General features: G+C 32.7%; 1 protein-coding gene and 1 long non-coding RNA gene across 3 annotated transcripts; one reads left to right on the top strand and one right to left on the bottom strand.

Moving 5' to 3' along the window:
- Window positions 1–5,203: 5,203 nt before the first annotated feature.
- Window positions 5,204–7,384, bottom strand: LOC111519310. Of its 2 annotated transcripts, XR_002724317.2 has the most exons (4): window positions 7,271–7,384; window positions 7,144–7,198; window positions 6,974–7,081; window positions 5,204–5,649 (listed from the first exon to the last, which is right to left on the bottom strand). It is a non-coding gene; the product is annotated as an uncharacterized LOC111519310 (long non-coding RNA). The 2 variants fall into 2 exon arrangements; XR_002724316.2 differs by lacking the exon at window positions 5,204–5,649 and having other exon boundaries at window positions 6,475–7,081; window positions 7,271–7,380.
- Window positions 7,385–8,132: 748 nt separating this feature from the next.
- On the top strand, window positions 8,133–11,613 carry LOC6648842 (furin-like protease 2). Its single transcript, XM_002071550.4, has 5 exons — window positions 8,133–8,151; window positions 9,679–10,580; window positions 10,646–10,750; window positions 10,822–10,979; window positions 11,049–11,613. Exons 2-4 carry the CDS (start codon window positions 9,843–9,845, stop codon window positions 10,969–10,971), a joined length of 993 nt encoding a protein of 330 aa, XP_002071586.2. The 5' UTR covers window positions 8,133–8,151; window positions 9,679–9,842; the 3' UTR covers window positions 10,972–10,979; window positions 11,049–11,613.
- Window positions 11,614–13,082: the final 1,469 nt, after the last annotated feature.

Raw genomic sequence — 13,082 nt, 5'->3', positions numbered from 1 at the left:
AAAAATTTCGATTATCTTTGGATCCAATCCTGATAAACGAATATATATTAGTTCTTTATTGTAAAAGTAAAATGATTGTATTTGAAAACTGTTTGTCCGGATAACCGGATTATAGGAATCCGGATGATTTGAATTATACTAATCTTTTCCGTATTTCGTATAATCAATTAATGAGAGTCTTTACTAAAAAGAAACTGTATGTATGTATTTCTGTGTTTGTCTTGTAAATTTGTTTAGATGTACACTGACTCGAGATATTTGAATTCTATCGAGAGATCTCTTAGAAGATCTGATCGATCGATAAATATCGATAGATATTCGTACCAATCGATGTACAGAAAGTTCAATCTGTGTTTTGGCCGTTACTCTAACTGAAGTGTGTATGTAAGCCTTTTTTTAAACATTTATTTGGGGGAAAACAATATAAATCTCGAAGTAAACTTCAAATCAAGCTTCTTAATTTAAAGTTCCCGATCCACTTAGTAAAAAGAACATACATTTTTTTCAGAAAAACCTTTGCAATAACAAAAGTCTGTTTTCTTTAATTGGTTTGACCAATTTCTTTTATGGCCATCTGTTTTTATTTGCGATGATTCATTACTGAGTCGACATTACGTGACCGAACATATACTACTCCGTAGGTTGAACCAATACGAGGATATAGTGATATTCTTTGAAATGTATAAAGAAAGAGGGAATTATGTTATGATATATTATACAACAAAGAAGTTGATGTGCGGGGACTTTTACTTTGAGTATTTTCGATTTCCAATCTTTTTTTTTTTATCATCGTACAGTTTGAAAGGGACTTGATGGGATTACACATACATATACCGGTAAAAGGGCGGGCCGTAGAAAATATATCTGAATATTTTAACTCAAAACTTTCATGCTCGCTTCTAGTTTTGGGGGAGTGCAAATGAATTACAGGCTTGTGGAATGGATGTAATAGCTGTGTATATATGCTATATATCTGGTACAAAACTAAATGTTTATGGTGGATAATTGCTAGAGACTCTGAGTAATAGCTGTAAAAATATACTGAAAGGCGCGGCGCAATGATTCAAGTGCTTTTGAAGATTAACAACAAAGACCATCTAAAAACAAAATCAAATTCGCGTCATTCGGCCCAAGGAATACTAATCTCATAATGGATATGGATAATAATAAGGATGCGCTGCTGCACCCATATCATACTATCGGTCGAGCCAAACATGCCTGATGGATGACAAGGAAGATGATGAGATATATTACCTCTAACGATCGGATTCATAAAACATCGGTTTATCAATTGACCACAACTTCATATGGAAGTATGTATGTATTATATATTATCGGGGCAATGTTTTTGGGCGGCTTTTGCTAAGCAAAATGAATTAAGGTCATCCAAAAACTTTTCTAAACTAAACTTATTCACTTTTAACATTTTTCCAGATATATATACTTGTCGATTATTTTGTCTATAAAGAACAATTAACCTATACTCTTGCAATGGACATTCAAGATTGTGGTCTAAGTTCATAAGAATTATGCATGATATTAAGAAAATTATATAGTGTCATCCGTATGAAAATATAAAGACTGTGGAAACTAAAGGGATTAAAAGTTTTTTTTTTTCAATGTTTCAGTTCCCAGATTTTAGGGTTATGTTAATATCAGCTGTTTCCGTTTTGTCTTGTTTTCACAATGCTATTATATGTAGAAGGAGACATATAGATTTAGTGTTATAAGGAAATTTGTAACTTTCCTTCTTATGCTTCACTTGTTCGTGTTCCGTCTTTTGAGGTTATGTTAATATAATCTGTTTTCCGTTAGCTTATTCTTAAGAGTCTATGCTAAAGATGGAAAACAACGACAACAGTATTATCGTCAAACAATTTCTAACATTCTTTGCTTTGAGGTTATGTTCCTCCATGGGTTGAAAATGAAAACTAGAGCAGTCTTTTTATATATCCGAAAGGCATTGTTCCTGTCTATATCTATGAGATGGTGGGATTCTTGGGATAGCTTTAGAATTATGCAAGAGTATTCACATCAAAAAATAATAATAAAAATCGGCGTGTCGATTATAGACTTTGGATGTTTTTAAATTTATTTTTTATTGCAGTGTTTTCTAAGAACTGATATGAATATGCATCACAAAAATATTATATATATCATCTGTGACGAATGATGCAATTACATATGTCTATGAATTCCCGATAAGAGAGACTATGAATTTATAACAAAATCATTGAAGCTTTCTGTTGTTTTTATTTTTTTGTTTTTTATTTCTTGACTTATTTTTCTCGTTGCTCGATTAGCAAAGTAACACAATCATCGAGTTAATCGATCAATTTAGGCGATGATGATGATGATAATGATGATATTAAAATAACGTTGAACAACGTTAATCTCCTCTTCTATACATTGAACGTGTTCGCTCGGTCAGGGTGACATGTGAGAAAAACTTCAATTAAATAAATAATAATAATAATTTTAATGATCGCAAACGGAATGAACTGACACACCATCCATCCGGCGGCCTGTCCAATTACCTTTTTTTTTTTTTGCGGAACAGAAAACGAACTAAATGACAAACAATTTAACCCGCATTTTGTGTCGGGCCAACCTTGCCTCTCTGGAAATAAAGGTTAAACTCTGAAGAGTTTAACTATCCAAACGAATGGTGGACTGTGGCAAGGTTTTGATTTACGTATAACATGTTTGCTCCCAAAGTAAAACGAGTATTTGAAGATCGTCTCAAAAGACACTTTGTAATACAGAGAAAGAGAGAGAGGTAGAGGAAGAGGAAGAGGGGACCAACCGCAGAGACCTGACGTCTCTCTCTCTATTAAGTTAAACCTAACTAATTTACATTAACCTATTTTTCCTGATCAATATGTATTAACAGACGAACTTTAATGGGCATCCGTATTATTTGTGGACAAAAAACCCAAAATTAATCAAGCCCCAATGTAATTTTTATCTTATAAATTTCAATAATTACTATTATCAGGATATATAATACATGTATGTATGTATGTATGTTTCTCAGGTAACTTTCAATAAGTTGATTCATTTTCAATCAAACCGATGAGAATCAATTGAATTTGTTGTTTGTGTTGTATAATTAGATATATGCGATATCCAAATTGTTGGTGGTTACAATCTCTTGAGATTAGAATTGTATATAATTTATTGTTAACAACGATTGATTTTGAGTTCTCTGGAAACAACGATGGCGACGAGTGTATTGGCTTTCAAATAGATCCTTTAAAATCCCCTGCCTGGAAGGAAGAAACCGTAAATTAAATAAAAATTGCAATTGTCTCCCAAATCAAATCCAAAGAATTCATCAAATATCGAATAAAATCTTGTGTTTTATTCATCGACTTCGAGCCGGCATTCCAACGTTGTATTCAAGTTCTCAAACCTTAAGAAGAGTTAAAGGTCGCCTAGTTAAAAGGACAATCAAGAAAATTAGGTTTTTCATTCATAAAAGCTTTTGCAAACATGGCGAACTCTTTGAAATCATCTCCGACCTAAGGGACAAACAAAAAGGTTCTTTCTCAATCCCCCCGCTGTCTCTTGCGCAAGTAAGTTTTTGAAACAATAATTGTAATTTTATTTGTTAATATTGGGTTTATATTGCTGCATTTATTATGATGCCCCTCCATCCCCTGAATACACAATAATTGAAAATAGGAGTTGTCAGTGGCATCGTTTTGGCCTGATCTGGTCTGTGGCGCCTGTATGCCGCCTATTAAAAAAGGTTGAGCAGCCCTGATCCTAATATGACATACATAGGTAATTCTTAATATCCCGGGTGCAATTGGACTTTGATCGCACGTGATTTATTATGTGAGATTGTTATCAAAACGCAGAAGAGGACTTGCCAAAATAATTCCTCGAGAGCATATTCTGGATGTTGTTGAGCTTATATTAGAGAAAGAGAACTACACAGAGAGAGAGAGAGAGAGAGAGAGAGAGAGAGAGGAACAAATGATGATGATAAATGTCTGTTTTGAAATTAGCTTAAACTGTTGCCGGGCTGATGCCGAGTCAATTGTTGTTCCTGAAGTTTGTTGTTTGTTTTGTGTGTGTGTGTCTGTGTGTATGTGTATGCAACAACAACACACCATCTCTCTCTCTCTCTTTTATCTATCTCGCTCACTCACATGCCAATTTCGTATCTGTATCAGGTAATCCATTTACATAAATATTATGCATATTAAAAATAAATAATAAATATTTAGCACTACAATTTTCTACTACATTTCAAATGTGTGCTGCCTCTTAGAAACAAAAAAAAAAGAAGGGAAACTACTTGACAGAACGTTATTTGGTTCTCTTTTTTTTTTATTTTTGAACTAAAGAACGTTGTTGTGTTTCTATCGACTATTTTTCGTTGCTTTGCGCGGTCATTTCAATATTTACTATTGATTTGCCGTTTATTGTAAAATGCTGCAAAGCCTTCTTTCCTTCCACTTGCCACAAAAAAAAAAAGAAACAAAGAAAAACCAAAAAAAGAATCATTAACTAATTCAATTTTATGTTTACAGGAGGTCAAACCTTTTGACGAATACCAACAACAACAACACCATCACAAACAACAACAACAACCGCATGGTTACAACTTTAAAACAATGGATCTCATTACAACAAATTACTTATTTATTAACTATTTCGATTTTGTTGAAAATCTTCTTGACTGTGATTATAAAACAAAAAAATCAATAAGATCAACAACTATGTTCTTCAACAATAAAAGACTGAATTTTTCATATGTACCTGATATTACCAAAATAAATTGTGTTTTCAATTCTCGGTTAAATGTTAAAAATTTAGGCAACAACAACAATTACTATTCACCATGAACACGGATGAGCTCCAAAAGTGCCGGACACCTCAATAGCATGACCACATAAAAACTTGCCATAGAAATAAACTCGATTTAGATGTGTGATGCAATTCCTTGTCGCATTGAACTGGTCACTATTCAATGGACTGCACTTGTCTCTGTCTAGATTTAAAGAGCTTCAAGTAAGTAGTGCAATAAATTAAAGAAAAAAAAAAAAACAGTCGAAACAGTCGAGTTTCAGGGTCCCATACGGAAACAGGATTGTACATAAAACATAACATGTTTTCTTGGTTTTTTTTTTTTATTTAAGAGCTTTTGTTTAGATATATGTATATTGTAGAAAAACAATTTGATTCGGTAAGATTTAATAAAAACACAAAAATAAAAATTGTTAGAAAGAAGTTTAATTAAGCATATCTAACGAAATAAGTCGTAAAAAAGTAAGTAAAAGAATAATATTAAATTCATATCGAACAAATTTTATATAAGAAAAAAATTCGTTTTAAATGCCATAGGGCAAAGATTGGCTATCTCGCTCACTCTTGTAAGCACACCAGGTTCGGCGACAATTTTGCCGTCTTGGAGCTAGTTAAAAACGTTAAAACGCTTACTTGGCTATATTTTATCAGATATATATCAGATTTTTAGGAAATTTTGTGGTCTAATGGATATTGAAAACAAGTTTTACTCTTTTAATTTTGAATAAGATACTTAAAATTTTGGTAAAAAGCTAACTCAAAACAGCTATTGATGAAGATCAGTAAAATATGTATATACCTTATCGGATAGGAAACGCTTCCTTCAATCTGAAATAAAAAGGTTTGCCAACCTTAATATGTATATCTATTTACGATTAAGTATAAATAGTTTTTAATATTTTTGTTTTATTTGTTGAAATGGGAATTAATAAATCTTAAAACAAAAGCAAAATGATAAATATTGCAATGGCTTATAAACAAAGCCATTAAAAATAATAATAATAAAAATATTACTTTTCCAGGGAAAACAAGAACCCCCACTGGTTATATCTATGTGTACAACACAAGATCGACATTTGCGTTAATTAAAAAACACTTAACATAAATTCTATCAATTAATGTCGGAACCTGAGCGTTTAGTTTCCAGTAATTTTTTTAGTTTGATAAGTCGGATAATATTTCCAGTTCATCCACAGTGAATGGTTGTGGCGCTTTTGAAGTGTTTAGGAAAACTTTTCCAATAGCCTCGTGCGTTTTTAAAATTCTCTGTATCATGTGATACGCGCTGTTCCATCGAGTTGGAACTTCCTGCTTTAGACTATATTTAATGTCCCCATCTTGGTAATCTTTCAGCTTTTTGTATGATGTAGAGCTGGACTTAAAATATGTGCCAGTGGTTTTACATTTCGTAAGTATATCCGCTAAGCAATCTAGCTTAAGACAGCTCTGCACAACTAAGTTTATTGTGTGTGCGAAGCAGGGTATATTTCCAATTTTAAGTAAATCGCACGCTTTAACCATCGCACCAGCATTATTTGTCACTATTGCGACTATTTTCGACGAAATCTTCCATTTGTTAAATACAGTTTCCAATGTGTCCTTGATATTTTGTGCAGTGTGATTGGTTTCCGACAATAATTTATTTGTAGATAGTACGGCAGTTTGCAGCTTAAACTCGTTTGTTATGAATGTGCATGTTACTGTAATGTATGCTTCATTGGCCAACGACGTCCAGAGATCCGTTGTTATTGCGCAATAATCAATTTTTTTTAATATTGCCATCAATTTGATGGTTTTTGCTTCATATTGTTCCGCCATTATTTTTCACATATTTTTTAAAGTCTTGCGCGATGGTAACTTATATTTTGGATCGAATACATTAAGCATACTTCGAAAGCCAGTGTCTTCCACAACTGAAAATGGTCGCATGTCAGTAGCAATGTACTTCATTACAGCCGTATCTAATTCCCCCTTTCGACGAGAATTCGCATCATACTTTGTAGGGACAAAAGCATCAATCCTTGGTAATGTAGCCGGTAAATCTCCAACGTTTATTGTTGGATGCACACGCTTCATATGATCAAAGAGATTTGACCGATTTTTCCGCTGATTTTATACACTTTTTCGAACGAAAGACACTTCGCCGACTTACCGTCATTGGACTTTGTAAAAAAAGTCCAAACTTTTGACTTCCCAAGTCTAGACCTTTTTGTTTCCTTATTTTCCTCATTTGAGCTGATATGTTCTGCTTCTTCGTTGTCTACGCATATAGATATACAAATATCAGCAAAAAATTTTCAGCACATAGAGTTGTGTATTTACCCTTTCTTTTCAGGTTTTTCAAATATTTCTCCATGCTCAGAAACACCAACCCACACTGAAGTTTATCCAAAATGGATTTTTATAGTAAATTTGTTACATTTAAAGCTTATTTATTCATTTATCTTACCCAATATGCAGCAGCCAGTACTTGCTTTTTGCGCCAATTCAAGTGATGTGTTGCTATTAAAAATGCTCAATACTATCGATAGTGACAAAAAAAACTATCGATGGTGGCTCAAAAACGCAAAAATTCGATACCTCGATAGTACCATCGATAGTTTCCCAGCTCTAGAGCGCAGTCGAACTCGGTTGCTCGTTCGGTTTGCGTGGTCCCCTCCATGTCATGTCCATTCTAGAGCTGGGAATCCATCGATAGTCTCCCCCCTCGATGGATTTTGCAGCGATGGAAAAAAAAGTTGATAGTATCGATGGCTTGGACTTTTTCCATCGATGGATGAAACCATCGATATTATCGATGGTTCCATCGGATATTTAAAAGGGTTATTCGGTGCAAAAACTGTTAAACGTTAATTATGTTTTTAAATCCATTTAATTAACTTTTTAGGCAAAATAACCTTAAATAAAAACTCTATGGTCATACACATATTGTGCTATAAAACAAAAAAAAACTTTTCAAGGCAAATCAAACTAATACCAAATACTGTTAAACAGCTACATATATTGTTGGAAGATTCCGATATTGACTTCAAAATTAATTTAAAGTACCCAATTCTAAAAATGACAAATTTTTGGTTTGCTTCGAGATATTCAAGTAAAAACCCTTTTTTATTGAAGCAACAAAGTTGAAATAAACAATAGATGGGTTTGAAAGTTCGCATTCTTCCGTTTCTGACTAACTTAAAGGATTGATCAAGTTCGATACATCGCCATCGAAAAATTTACATCGATCTATCGTACTTTATAAATTCCATCGATACTATCGATGGAGCCATCGATGGATTTCCCAGCTCTAGTCCATTCGGTTAGTTCCTATGTACTGTACACATGGTAAGCACGCGTTCTCTTTTTTTGTTTTTTTGTATTCCACCGATTTTTTGTGTTTTTTTTTTTTTTTGGTCGATTTTTTCTGTGAGTGTTGTGATAAATGTTAAGTCAAGCGTGTTAGAAAGAAAAAATGGTCAATGTAATTAATTTAAATGAAATATATATAGGTAGCAATGTATGTATGTACATTTGATAACTGATGCTGATTTATGTACGTACTTGATGCAAACTCGTATACATACATATGTACCGTACCCACACAAGCATACCCAACAAGTCTGGCTCAATTTTTGAATGTGTTGTGTGTGTGTTGATGTGTTGTGTGAATTTGTGTACTATTAGTGCAAATTTTTCAGTTTTGTAAGTGTAAATTTTTTACAAATTTGCGGCGACATTTAGCATTGTGTGTCCTAGCGTCTCGGACATTCTATCGAATTTTCGGCGACATGTCGATGGAAATTCCGCTGAAGACGAAGACGAAGAATGTTCAACGGAACTTGCGGCGACATTTCGCCGGAATGTCCCAGCAAAATAGTGGTGGTTTTTTCAATAGAATTAGCGGCGACATGTCGACGCAATGTCCCAGCGAAATTATAGCTCGGATTTACAATCGAATTTGCGGCGACATTGTCGATGGAATATCCCTACATTTTCCCAAAAATAAATAAAAACTTGATTTGATGTGTTTTTTTAACATGCATTAGTTTTTATTTAATAGCATATTTATTTTAATTTCTTTATTTCTATTCTTTAGCATATTAAATTAAATTTATATACATATTTTTATTTACATTTTCTTACGTTTTTGATAAGAAATTTACGTGTCGTTGGCTTGTGCCAAAGAATTTCTTAGCACGTCGGCTCATCAGGAATCGAATTTCGGATGGATTCTGAAAAGAACAAAATTGATTAGGGAATGAAAACTTCATAATATTTTAATAACACTTACCTTTATTACTGTATACACTGAATTTGTTGAAAAAAATTCAACAGTTCCTGCCACTACGAAATTCAATCGCGTTTTGCAAGGGTATAAAAAACCTTAATATAAGCAGAAGTAAACTATTCAAAGGTTAAACAAAAAAATTTTAAATTATTGTTCAAATATAAATGTTATAGAATTTCTATATAATATAGTTTTGTGTTCTAATATTTATGAAATATAAATCTTATATATTTTTTTTTTTTAGTTAACTAAAACATAAAGAAAAAAATCAAACCTTTTGACGGATTTTCAAACTTTAACCTTGACCGCAAAGTGGTTTTAATTTTCGAGCCTTTACTGTAGCTTTAGCTGATAATGATTCAGAGACACTCATGATGTCTCTTTTCACTCACTCCATTATTGCATTGACATTCACGAAAAGATTCACAATGATCCCACGTATTATTCTTTATGTTTTTCGCTAATTTTTTGCTGCATAATCATTTTTATTCCACAACGAAAAAAAAAAATTAAAAAAAAAGAAAAATGTTTAAACAATTATTTGGCATTTTTTTCGTTTTTTTTTTTTTTTGTTATTTCTTTAGATACACCACATAATTGTAAAAACAATATACATGAATACGGATACAGGAGAAGGACGACACACTGTCAAACGACTCTCGAGGAGTAATATCCAACAACTACCTTAATAGAAGAGAAGAATACAAAGAAGAAGAAGAAGAAGCAAAACTGATCAATATAGTTAAATATGCTTGATATAACAATAGGCAACGACGACGGTAACAGCAGAAATAGAACAGAATACACACAGCATAATCATCATAATGATGATGATGTTTATAATGATGATGATCGGCTACAGTCGACGTTATCAACATCCTGTTGTATAGCCTCGTCCTTTGTGGGATTGCCCGCCGCCGCTGCATATCGAAAGCACTGCACTGATGATAAAAGAATTCCGCTCCTCCGCCGGCAGCAGCAACAGCAGCAGGAGAGGAGAAAACCAACTCCTCCATATGTGAAACTCCAGAATAGAAACTATTTATGTACATTTAGCCGTATGGCGGCAAAAAGCAGTTTTATATATTTTTTATTAGTTTTAATAGTTAACCTAAGCCGAAATACTAGTGCTTATCAAAATTTAAATGAAAGCTCAACTAATTCTGGCAAAATACTGCAACAACAAAATGAGAGTCTAAATGCCAACTATCTACATCATCCACAACAACAACAACATCTCATTCATAATGTAGAGCGAACAGGGACAGAGACAAATACTCACATTAATGCCAGTACAAAGAGAAATAGTTATGATGACTACCACCATGAGCATCTGCATCAGCATCTAAATGATATTGATATCTTTGGCTCATATAATATGCCAGAGGAACCAATTTATACAAATGAATTTGCCGTCTATATACCGGCTGGAAAATCTGTAGCCGATGAAATAGCAGCAAAATATGGCTTCACCAATAAGGGACAGGTAAATACACACACAAACACACACACAAGGTTATGACATAATTCCCCTTTCTCCCTATTTTATAGATTGGAGCTCTCATTGACTATTATCTGTATCAGCACCACCGCGTATCTAATAGTTCGATTCGTTTGAGTCGCAAATATCACAGTGCCTTAAAGTCAGAGTTCGAGGTAAGACATAATGTCATTTAACACTCTCTATATGTACATACATATTCTCCTTTGTATGTGTGATAAAATAGGTTAAATGGCTGCAGCAGCAACATGAGAAAATTCGACGTAAAAGAGATGGACCCTATCAAGATATATTACCCACCTACAGTCCGTACAGTGTTTTGCGTCAACCACCAAACGATTACATAATCGATCCGAATTCGCATCTTTCATTCTAGCATTGGTGGTAAATAAAGAATAAAGGATTTGAAAGAAATTGAGAAATATCCCTTAAGATATTTAACTTCAATTCCAGGTGTACGCATGTTGGATGGAAAAGTTAATGATGTGGTTGAGGCACAAGCACATTTGCAAGTCGCGAGAGAATAATGAAGATCGTAAAATTGATGGCAGCTATGGCTAAACATTGTCCACTCACATGGATGTTAATGGTTGCGCCGGCACTATCAATGAGGTGCGCTATCTGGAGCATGTTCATATATATCATCAAGAAATCCTCGTGCAGAGCCCATGAAGAATCAATTGATCATCAAGGATAAGACGATCAAATCGATGAACACACTCAGACACATCCACACACAAACAGCAAATAGTTCTAAATGCTAAATGCATAACTTAACTTATTAAAAAAAGAAAAAGAAAAAAAAAAAAAAAAAAAAAACAAACAACAAACAAACAAAACAAGAATTGACCCAAATCCCATCTAATCTATAACTAACAATTACATAGATCTTTTTAATTGTAATCATAATTTCTTAGATATATGTGTACTGCAGTATTACTTGAGTATATCTCCTTTTTTTCGACATGTCATGATCATTTCAAATATACATTTATATATATATATACCGATCCAATAATTATCTCCAATGACTAATGAATTGTATAATGACCAGAATTTGGTAAGTATTTAGGAAAAAAAATTAAAAAAAAAAATCAAAATAGTTGTGGTAGTTTTTGCAACCTTTGTGTTGTTATAAAAAAAAAAAAATTTTATATAAAAATCAAAATAGATAAAATGTCACAAAGAAAACTCAAGCCAATAAATTAACATTTCATTTCATAATTTTTTAAATTTTTCATATGCAGAAATGACTTAACTTTAACAATCTAAAGACCTTTAAATATATTTTTCGATATAGTATGGCCATTGAATTAAGGAAATTTCGTTTCGTATTGAATCATTTTCAAGACTTGCTTAGACTGGCATTGGCATTATTTCACGGAATTGAAAACTAGTTCCTATCTAATGAATATATTAAGGCGGATTTGACTGCAAGGATCTGCAGGATTTGAATTTAGTAGCCACAAAATAAGTCTTGAGCCTTATCAAGTTTTTGATGTGCTATCAAATCCTATTAAGAAAAAACTTTATCTCAAATGATGTGAGTGAAGAATTGTATTCTCCAAGAAGAGATTCCATTGACAATAGTTCATTGGCTTCTTCTGTTACGATTTGAAGGTGAAGTAATATATTATATGATAATTGTTTTTTTTTTTGATATCGTAAAATTTCGATTATCTTTGGATCCAATCCTGATAACGAATATATATTAGTTTTTTATTGTAAAAGTAAAATGATTGTATTTGAAAACTGTTTGTCCGGATAACCGGATTATAGGAATCCGGATGATTTGAATTATACTAATCTTTTCCGTATTTCGTATAATCAATTAATGAGAGTCTTTACTAAAAAGAAACTGTATGTATGTATTTCTGTGTTTGTCTTGTAAATTTGTTTAGATGTACACTGACTCGAGATATTTGAATTCTATCGAGAGATCTCTTAGAAGATCTGATCGATCGATAAATATCGATAGATATTCGTACCAATCGATGTACAGAAAGTTCAATCTGTGTTTTGGCCGTTACTCTAACTGAAGTGTGTATGTAAGCCTTTTTTTAAACATTTATTTGGGGGAAAACCATATAATTCTCGAAGTAAACTTCAAATCAAGCTTCTTAATTTAAAGTTCCCGATCCACTTAGTAAAAAGAACATACATTTTTTTCAGAAAAACCTTTGCAATAACAAAAGTCTGTTTTCTTTAATTGGTTTGACCAATTTCTTTTATGGCCATCTGTTTTTATTTGCGATGATTCATTACTGAGTCGACATTACGTGACCGAATATATACTACTCCATAGGTTGAACCAATACGAGGATATAGTGATATTCTTTGAAATGTATAAAGAAAGAGGGAATTATGTTATGATATATTATACAACAAAGAAGTTGATGTGCGGGGACTTTTACTTTGAGTATTTTCGATTTCCAATCTTTTTTTTTTTATCATCGTACAGTTTGAAAGGGACTTGATGGGATTACA

The sequence above is a fragment of the Drosophila willistoni genome (assembly GCF_018902025.1).
Source record: "Drosophila willistoni isolate 14030-0811.24 chromosome XL unlocalized genomic scaffold, UCI_dwil_1.1 Seg141, whole genome shotgun sequence".
In the NCBI taxonomy this organism is placed as follows: Eukaryota; Metazoa; Arthropoda; class Insecta; order Diptera; family Drosophilidae; genus Drosophila; species Drosophila willistoni.
The sequence above is the reverse complement of the archived record's forward strand: the minus strand, read 5'-3'. Positions and strand labels throughout refer to the sequence as shown.

Bases quoted from the DNA above. Each gene is read 5' to 3' on its own strand.
- LOC6648842 (XM_002071550.4), top strand. From the start codon at position 9,843: ATGCTTGATATAACAATAGGCAACGACGACGGTAACAGCAGAAATAGA. The intron at 10,581-10,645 runs GTAAATACACAC...CCTATTTTATAG, and splicing joins GCTTCACCAATAAGGGACAG to ATTGGAGCTCTCATTGACTA. The intron at 10,751-10,821 runs GTAAGACATAAT...GTGATAAAATAG, and splicing joins CCTTAAAGTCAGAGTTCGAG to GTTAAATGGCTGCAGCAGCA.